General features: G+C 38.4%; 1 protein-coding gene across 2 annotated transcripts; it reads right to left on the bottom strand.

Annotated features, from left to right (window-relative positions):
- Positions 1–3,982: 3,982 nt before the first annotated feature.
- Smp_142360.1 (phosphatidylinositol-4-phosphate 5-kinase type II, putative) lies at positions 3,983–6,713 on the bottom strand (the record flags this gene model as incomplete). 2 transcript variants are annotated; one of them, XM_018792846.1, is made up of 4 exons in its annotated part: positions 3,983–3,990; positions 4,645–4,752; positions 6,067–6,514; positions 6,666–6,713. In XM_018792846.1, the coding sequence occupies 4 exons, from the start codon at positions 6,711–6,713 to the stop codon at positions 3,983–3,985; spliced, it is 612 nt and encodes a 203-aa protein (XP_018644227.1). The 2 variants fall into 2 exon arrangements, with proteins under 2 accessions (XP_018644227.1, XP_018644228.1); XM_018792845.1 differs by lacking the exon at positions 4,645–4,752.
- Positions 6,714–11,032: the final 4,319 nt, after the last annotated feature.

Here is an 11,032-nt window from a genome sequence, read left to right on the forward strand (position 1 = left end):
ATTTGATATCTGAAAAACAAAGTGGCTGGTATTCTGGATTACCTAGAACCGACCATATTCAAGCAGTTATGTACGTTTAACGGCCTGTTGAGTTTTAATTGATGGTCCATACCAAGTCGCTCATTTTTGATGAAACACTTAACGGACCAACTTCGTGAAAATGGGAAAATTATCGATTTAGACCACAGTGAAAAAGATCATTCTACACAGTAAAGGAAATTACCGCAAAAACAACTATACTCGCACATCAGGACATAAAAGCACCCATTGGTATAGCCGTAGACTCATCCGACTTGTCAATCGAAGGAGTTTTACAATAATGGGTAAACAACACCTGACAACCTTTGGCATTCTTCTTCGGAAAGTTGCAACATAATGAATCAGGATGTAGCACTTTAGGCAGGGAAATCGTAGCCATATATTGTGTTGTACGACACTCTGTAGTAGGTCGACAATTTATCATGTTTACAGATCACAAACCTCGTCTTCAGGCAAGCACTTTACTGTAGTCTCCACAACTGGACTACGTCTCGCAGCTTGCTTTAGACTTACATCATATTTCTGGGGTAAACAAATTAATTACAGACACCTTGCCTCATATAAATTTATTAGACATTTTCCAATGGATTGTGTTGGAGCGATCCTGAAAATTTCTCGCAATAGACATGACAAGCTCAGGAAACATAAAGAAGAATTTTATCCAATCAACGTTTGACTAGAAGTCTTGCTAGAAACATCACGAAAATGAAGAGTCACACGTAGAGTTTTTGATTGGCTGATTACTACACTGCTGCTATGTTTAGTAGCATTCCAGAATTCTCAGGAATACCCAAGGACTTCTAAAATACTATAAAACCCTATATTTTCTGTACATGAAGGAACCTTTGAAGTAAATTTCTACTCTCATATTTTGCGCTTTCTCTCTCATGTTCAAGTCGCTGTGTAATTCTAGCTTGGGGGTTACGAGACTAGCTTAGGATCAGAGTATCGCGTTCAATTAGCAAGACTTATCATATTGACCCTCTTAAACTCGCCCAGCTTGAAAAGGAAAGCAGCGATCTTCGGAACGAGTTGTCTTCAACAACCCTGAATCAAACAGATGGTGAACGGTTGGGAAACTATGTGACACATCTACAGGTAGGGATCCTCCAACCAAGCTGAAACACAACTGACGCAACGTCTTCGACATGTTGCATAGGTGTTCGAGCAGTCGTCAAGCCAATAACAGGACTATTTGCTGATCTGGTATGAATAAAGACATGATGGAGTGGGTATGCTCCTGTGTAAGCTGCCAGAAATCTAAGGTGTACAGACAAAACACATGTCCCCTAGACTTTCTCATCCCCTGAAGCTCGTTTCGACCACGTTCATCTTGATTTGGTAGAACCCTTGCCAGATTCAAATGGATACTTTTACCTCTTAACGTGTATGGACCGTTTCACATGGTGGCTAGAGGCAGTACCTATCAAGGACATTACTGCTGAAAGTGGCTCATTCCTTCGTCGAACGAGGGTAAGCAAACTTCGGCTGTCCTTTAACTATTACTACAAACCGTGTGCGCCATCCGAATCTAGACTCTTCCGATGTCTTACTATACCACTATGAATCACACAATTTCGAACGATCACCTACCACCCACAAGCTAACAGATTGACAGGACGATTTTACCGGCAGTTGATTGCCTCACATTCAGTTGCGAACGAATCACAATGGACTGACGCTCTTCTAAAATTATTACTCAGTATTCGCTTTGGTTCATTCTTGCTTTACACGTCTCACGACTATTTGATTGCATTTTCAGTTTATTTTATATGATCGTGCCAAAGAAATTGTCTTTTTAAATACGCCAACTAGATTAAATAAATTAAACGCTAATATACGTGAATATTATTTTTTCCATAAAAAAATCAAAGAAAACCTTTGTCAAGTTTTTCACGCTGTCGCACGGTATTTGCACACATTTACTGGTTTTTTCGTACATTTTGATTATTTACACAAATACGAATGTGTTTTCATATGGATTAATACACATATTTTTACTTTCCCAGGAGGAATGAAAAAAAAGAAAAACCAGCGAAGAATACGATAAATCAAAAGCTTCTTCGTGCATTGCTTTTACTGTTATGTTGTGCCGCATGGCTCCTTATATAAGGAAAAGATAGCCAGATGCTGCAGGACATAGCGAGTTACCAAATGAGTATTTACTAACGGCGATGTCGTTGGGTTTACAATTCTGGATAGTAACGTCTTACGGTCATCAATGCCCCACTAGTGGGAGGGTTAACTTTAGTGGTAAGTAAATACTCAAAATAAATAGTTCCGCAAGTCTTCGACGTTGATGCAGGACAAACCCCAACAGAAGATGCTCGGTCACACATCCGTACCAGATCACGAGTGGATACGCCGTGCTACGCACTCCTTGCAACCATTAGCCAGTTTAGATTAAACGACTTTCAACACATCGACAACCTTCCAAATGTATCTTCAAAGACATTCATCACTGACTTTTGGTTTGACTAAATTAGTATAATTCAATTATAAGGGTGTTACAGAAAAAAAGTCGTCAAAACTTGAATATCTGTGGCACCTTTACACTTATCAGCAGACGCGACCAGTATAAAAATATCTCGGACAAAATTAGAAGAGGTCATAACAGTATATTATAATTATGGCTCTGAACAAACAGAAACTCAATTGATAAACAGAAAATAAAGCGTTAGAATGCCTTTATCAAAATAATGTTTGCGTTATTTGGTGGTCGATTATTCGATCAGTAACATGAACAATATGTGAAAAAAAAGTTCGAAAGCAAATGACATGCTCAACTGTATAGATTCAGTATAGTCTGAGCTACTTGAGTTCAGATATATCTAACAACTGACATGAACAATTCGAAATCGTGCAATGCATAGCTTTTTAATTCGGACACACGATAACACAAATTTATACCGTACTTGTTTTCAGTGTTCTAAACAAAAATATATAGTATTAAACTCTGCTGATCTCAACATAAAACAACAACAATGTATTGATCATTCATTTTCATAATAGTAAATTCTCATGTAATAAACACAATCACACTGCTTACAATTAGTCAACACCAAGCTAACCATATAATATCACATCCAACATCATTCCACCTTCAACAACTATCCAAACATCACAGTCAGTATTCTTCAAAGAAACAGTATAATCAATGAAAAGTCGCATACACGTTGAACACTCCAAAGTGTCCACAGAATAATCAAAAAAAGAGAAACAAGTACTCAACAGAAGAAAAATGTAGCAAAACAAAAGGAACAAGGTTTCTGATCACAATTCTTCCACACTGGAACCACAAAGGGCAACACGTCCATGCCCATCTATTTATGCATACTGTATGTGAGTGTGTGTGTATGTGTACGTGTTTGTGTCCATATATAAATGCATGAATGTATGTGTGGATGCATGCATTAACAGCCTATGTGTACAGATGGATAGTTGAATAGTCAGATATGCACGAATTTATTTACAAACACATAGGAACTGGATACAGCAAACTATATACATACACAGTAAGATAGATAAATAAATAGAGAGAGAGAGAGAGAACGACGCGTATATTCATACACAGGTCAATAAGACTCCTCATTCTCCTCAGTCAATGCACTGTTCAACAAATTCCAATAAACGACGACCGTAGAATTCCGGTTTCACAGAGCCACCATCAGCACCATGTTTCACTGTTTTGTAAGTTTGCGCTGTACGTTTACGCATCCCATAACGAGTTAGTATGTCGATAATAGCCACAAAATAAATCAGTGGATGAGGAGAATCTGTCAAACAACATCGAAAACAAGATAACACAACAACATGATCCATAAGGGTAGCAACATATTTCATCAATATATATATCACAAATCGTTACTATTGAAACAATGTCTGTCGTCCACTCACTTCACTCAAACATCTGTCATTCAAACGACTTCCATTCGCTGCAACTTCACAAACTTACTTCATGAATTACGTGTACCGTGTGCATGTGTACAGTTAGTCAACAACAAACAACAAACAATAAACGGTTATGACAAACACGAATCTCAGAGAACAATCGGATAAATACACATGGCAAAATATTCAATAGTCTACATCAAGAATATTCTCGTAACTTCCTATTACACTGGACTTCAGGGAGTGCACGAAACAGTCTCGATGCTGCTCACGTCTCATCTGTTCCTTTTTTAGAACGTTAACCGACTACAATTACTACCTCAATGTGATGGCCATGTTTCCTTACTGTGATGACCCTATCGAAATGTGTTGGTTCGGATTATTGTTCTACTAGCACTCATTCACTTATTCCCCACAGGTCAGTTGCACCATCACACTAAATCACTAACTCGAGATCCAACTACGAGGTTGGTTTCTCACCTGAATTCTACTAACATCACTGCACAAATATGATGTCAGGTTATTCAAAAGAATAATAATAAATCCCGTCGATTTCTAACTTACACAGTACTAACCCAGTCAGTCTCAATGAAAATCTTCACATTCGACACATACTTTCTGTACAAACGAGAATTAATGCTACACACACAGATAAAACCTTAAACATTATTATATATTTCATTCCAAAAATACAAACACAAAATCTCCTCTCACCAATTGAACTTTTGATTCCATAATGTTCTAAAGTAGGATGCAATTCACCTGAGAATAATTGAGGTAGACATTCTGCACCAGGTGGACTATCGGGTGGGGTCAATTCACCTGAAACGATCCACAGAGAAAGTATACACAGAAAATCAAATCAACTATTGAACTGCATATTCGTCCATCTTCAATTCTCATACAATCAACCAAACACTAGTCGATTCAGGTGATGCACAATCCGACCAACCACTCATAGACATACAGTAAATCACCTCGCATGCATGCATTCATATCAATCCAACTCGCCACAACTCAACTCTCATCAGCATTGTCAAAAAGGAACTAAACAAGATGAGCAATAAACAAGAAGAACCATCAGTATTTTCATAAACAAGAAAACAGATCACCGAGATCCCAATCTCAGGATCGACATTTTGTCAAGCCACTTCAACACCTATAGTCACACAATATGGTCACTCAGCTGACCACAAAGATGAATTGCCAAAACCAAATCACTTTAACTGCACATTACCACCACTAATCCATCCTCAACTACAGTCTCCAATCAACCACACAGGTCACTCAAACAGTCATTGATTTCACGTATCAAACAATCCCATCGATTCGTTTATTCACCACTCTATCTACTTATCTATCTAACTATCCATCTTTCTTTCTTCCTCCCTTCCTTCCACTGTCAGGAGGCACCGAAGTATGCATTGATTACACCTATGATGACATTAAGGCCACGTGAAATCGTCAAGAGCAGAACACGATACAAATTACCGTACTAATAATACACCAACGCACAACACATCCAGATCATCGTACATGCACAACTACACACAAAAACAAACATGCATACTGAAAGTATGGAATATCATCGGAGAACCACTGAATCATTCCACTTGAGTTGGAAGGAAGTACATGATAAACATTGTCTGTTTGCAGAGATTACACACATTACTAAGCAACGTCTTGCACCCGGAGAGATATGCACACATCCACTCAAAAGTAAAAAACAATCACCACTTCACAATAGTAATAACATTTCACCGCAATCAGTCTTAAAATAAATTCTCATCAAGTGTATCTATACACGTGTGCAGCATTGTTTGTTCAATCATGCACTCATATTACAAACACACACACACACACACATGAAAATCAGGTGACAAATTCACCATTTGCAATTAACTCATTGTACAACTTGCATCAACAATCAATGACATTTGTAGTTGCAGAACATCAATCTTATTCACACAACTTTCCGTTCGACAACACAAACCAGTCAGCCAGTCAGTCAGTCGATGAAATCCAACCACAATTAAAATGTTAATTAGTGCTAACACAGAGTAGACAGTCAAATTGAATTCGGTAATAACAAATGGAATAACACAACAATAACAATATCACACATACTTGTAGGGACTTGTGTATTATTCTCTGGTATACTGATCCCGTCCTCCTCTTCATCGTCATCATCACCTGTGCTCGCATTCCCAGTCCCAAAGCCAACTCCGACACCACCAACACCACAACTAGCAGCCTCAACAGCTGCTGACGAGCTCAGACCAAGCACAATACTCGATCTGGCCATCGACAAACGACCACATTGCCATTGTGAGCTAAGTGATCCCAGACCGTCACCTGCAGACACCATCCTATCGTCGAAGCCCCGACTGTTAGGTTCCAACACACCACTATTACTACCACCACCACCTCCACCAACACCCGCACCCACACATCCACCAACACTAGCACCACCAGTCCCTTCACCATCATCACCGGCATCCTCAAGTGAACTAGCCAGTGCAATCTCAGGATCATGCACCCCAATGAGAAGGCTGTAGTCGATCAAATTGTTCTCCTGTAAGAACTGTCACGAAGCAAAAGAGAAACGAATAAATAAAAACACAATCACAACATCATGCATCACTAAATAATCTAATACATTCGTGTCGAATGTCTATCTCACATGATCAATGAGTGCGATCAAAAATTTTACGCAGCACTACAAACACGATTTAGGACGAAATAAAGAGTCCAGACACATCAACCGTTTCACGACTCAGCATACGACATACAAATATCCAAATCAAATTAAAAATAAATTACAACGGTACAACAACACTGAACACAATGTAGATATGCACTATTCATAGTTTCAATAATTCATACGTTAATAATGAAGACTGAAAATGTAGGTGTAGACAGTTGCAACACATCACACCATGTGCTACAACAAAACAGTACTCCTAGTAGTGTAATCGCGTCACACAACACACACACATTTCTTTCACATGATGCATGTAGATCAGCATCAGAATTGCGGAAACATAAACAAACACAACAACAAGAAGGAGAGAGGCGAAGTTTTCAAGGTCTCCCTAAAATCATATTGATGAAACTATGCACTCATCATTAGTGAAAAGAAGCGAACAAAGACAAAATAGAAAACAAAAGGTCAAGTTCATTCTCACCTTCCGATGTAATAGAAAGAAGAACAGAACAATGGGAGCAAACTAATTGATAATTAGAAGACACAAATAAAGATATGAGGAACTCGAAAGCTCAGAATTTCAGGAGGAGACAAACAGTAGATGCTCCTGAGTCATTACAAACAATTTTCAGTCATGTCAATCAAAGTCTCTGATCATTGGTTACAATAATCATGCGGATTCTAACCAGATAGTCTACACCCATTCACATCGCTCAGTCTAATTGTTAATCACTTCATGAACGGACACCATGTTTTGGTTTGTCCACCACCAGCTTTACTTCAGACTACCCCTACACCCCACAACATCGTCTGTTGAGGTCAGTGGTGGTTGGACATACAAGTAGCACATATCCCAATCACCCAAGTTTATGCTGAAAACTAACAAAGCATTCAGTTGCATTCTTGACCTAGTACCATATCCTATCACAGGCAATACTTACTCGGTACTCTCAAAATACACCAGCAATGCTTCCAAGACGCCTACGATCAACTACTAGTAACCTATGAATGTCCTCTATTCTTAATGGCTGTGTTTCACATCCAGAAAGTAGTACGGGGTGAAATGCTGCGCAGTAAACCCGGCCTTTGTTTAGCAGACGGATATCTCACCTGTGCAACAAGTTAACCAAGTTGACAAAAGCCAATCCAGCTTTCTCGATCCGTGAAGAGACTTCGTCTCACATCACACCATCAGGACTGATGACACTTCTAAAACAAGTCAAACGGTCGATACATTCAGCTACTTCAACATCTATCATTAATTCAGGCACTGATGCTAACCAATCTCAAAGCAAATTCCAGCATTCAAAGAGGGAAACATCCCATATGTTTTTTCATTGTTTCTTAAGGTGGTTAGGTTAAAAGGCTCCGTATTCTGTCAACGTCTTCACCAAACACAACTATATCATCCGCGTAATCTCAGTCGACAAAACAATCGCCTGGTAGAAGATCAATCCTTCAACAGCCAGACGATGAATGTGTTATCTCTGAAAGCATGTCCATGACAATGTTTAAGGAAAATATGTGAAACCAGACCCGTTATCTCCGACTTGCTCTCCATTAGCACAAGTTAGCTGTCGAAGTATTATTCAGCCTAATATTTTGGACACTATATTAGTTAAACTCGTTCACCTGTGATTGTCACAAGTATAAATGAAGACCAGTTGAACTCTTTCCCACTGTTCTGTCAGTCGATCCAATCAACTGGACTCAAAGTCAATAGTAATCTCGACTTTTCCCGAGATTGTCACACTAATAGACGGATTCTTAACACTCATTTCATTGATAAGTCTGAACAGTTATCTACCGTTACCTATCGACGCTGACTTTCCATCTACTATGCTTTCACTACTCACTCACCACTGCTCACAATCATACTCAATATGCACTGTGAATCCAAACATGCTCAGTGGATTTGCACACACTGTCATAAACACCTCGCCTCTCCTACTACATTAAGTGATATGAAATCTACTAAGCAAATCTCGTCAGGGTTATGTGCGAAGTCAATGGTTCGTATGATGGTCAAGTGTTTTACAAACCACAACTATCACCATATTATTGATTAATAATAACACATAACGATAAACAGCACACTGTACTCTCGAATGACAATAACTGCAGCTATCCTCAATTGGAAACTTCCGTCAAACAACACTGAACAACAACCCGTCATAACAGTGACACACTAAAATCAACAGTAAGATCAACTAATCACATGAAAATGAAGGGAGTAACTATCGCAATACAAGATGATTATGATGGTGACAATTAATAGGAATGGTGATGAAGATGGCACTGTCAATTGTAGAAAAGTGCATCCAAATGTGGAATTCACTGTCAAGAACAACGTAAAACACATTCTTAACGCCTGCAAGATTTCGATCCTTTATGAAGTACAAATAACATGACTACTTCAAGCGTACACAAGCACTACATGTGGTCTTGTCTTATCGAAAGTAACGATTTAAATTTGAAACTCTCACACCACTACCAATCACAAACTCTACACACTTTCCAACAGAATACAAACATTCGTTAAGTCAGTCAGTGGTCCTATTCATTCATTTCACAATTACACTTCTTTTACAACTGGTAGTATACACAGAATATAACTGCAAGACACCTTGGAAAACACGTCACATATTTGAACAAATCAATCTACACAAAACCAACAATATTATAATGGTAAAACACATGCATTATTCACTCAATCAGTCAGTCAATCAAGCAAGCACCTACTTGTATATCACATTCCAGAGTACTTAACATTTTCTTTTTAGACTCTTCACCAATATGCATTTTGCACAAATCTGTGAGAAAATCTGCATCTTTCAGAGTCGGTAAAGGCTTCGACTATACAAATAATAACAAAAATAAACGAAAAAACACAGAGCAATTAATGCACGGTGACGTGAAACAATTCAAGGTATAAGTGATTCACACTTACTCCGATCATTTAGTCTCAGTAGTCACTATGATTACGCACATACACACACACACACGATTGATGTACCTACTTCATTTGTTACTCTCCCGATCAAACGAAACGTTCTGTAACTTCATAATGATAACCTACCAACTTGCAAATATCGGTAACTGACACGCATCCCAGTGATTCATGTCAAACGAGACTATAACTCTTCCATAGTTGACAAAATGTGGAATAATTGAAGACTGAAATATCGATGGTCAATGAGAGTGGAGAAGACTCCAACACTATGTTAAATAGTGTCTGATATGACTACATGGAACATTTCTCATATTCAGGTCATCCACTTGGTCAATTCAGAACAACGATTTCCATGGATGAGTAGTATTGTCAATACATTTTATCGATTCAACAATCACCAGTCTAACCAATGAATCATCTCGTAACACTCAATAACAGAACACAGATACAACTGACTCCATAAACAAACAGATTTTATGCATGATTTAAACGGAGGTTAACACAAACAGTTCACAACACGGTCTTACTATTCCCATTGACAAGGATATTCAGATACCTGCTCCTTCCAATAATCACAGTTGGTCAAACGATACAACGAATCAACAGACTCATCATCTCACCATACGTGTGTAATCGAAACTTCATTGGAATTTCAGTCAGTCAACTATTACCAAGTGAACAGGTTATCATAACACAGATAATACACGTGTCCAGACATCGAGTATACCGTTATTAAGTCTACATCTCAACATCAACTTCCAAATCACATTCATCAACGCATGCTTCAAACTACCTCCCTCAATGGTCAGACGATAAGCTGAAACACTCAATATCACTGATAATTGTTTCAGTTCACCAACCAGCAAAGTCAACTACTTAATGCCTCAAATCTTTGATCGAATCAGACTACACAGAGCATGTCTAATTGTAACTAATCATAATCTGGATAAAAGTCTACAAGTTTGTAAGTGGTAAGTACACTACTCCATCAGCAACGACTTGTTAGTATTGTGCTCAACAGAGAAAAACAACTAAACATTGAGGGATGAAACAGTATCCAAACAAAAGTAGTCCCCGTCAGTCGCATTAAAATTCAGAAATTTAACGACCAAATGGAGTCGATCGAAAGACTTCAGAGCGTTGGCCTCGTCCATACGATACATATCAAGCACCAAAAAATATTCGCCACGTGCATACACCTGTTCAAAATACCTGTCTACAATCAACAAGAATTAATATGTATTTCTCCTTAAAATTGATCACATCTCCATTCATAGATCATAGAAACAAAAAGGAGGTCAATCTAAGGACAAACTAATTCACACAACTGAATTCATGCTAACATCAAACCACGTTATTACTTAATTTTTCACGTCCGGCAATTGTAGACAAATGAACTCATTTCGGTAAGCCATGAAATCTCGTAAACAGCATACACACAT

This window comes from Schistosoma mansoni (genome assembly GCF_000237925.1).
Source record: "Schistosoma mansoni, WGS project CABG00000000 data, chromosome 2 unplaced supercontig 0407, strain Puerto Rico, whole genome shotgun sequence".
Lineage (NCBI taxonomy): Eukaryota > Metazoa > Platyhelminthes > Trematoda > Strigeidida > Schistosomatidae > Schistosoma > Schistosoma mansoni.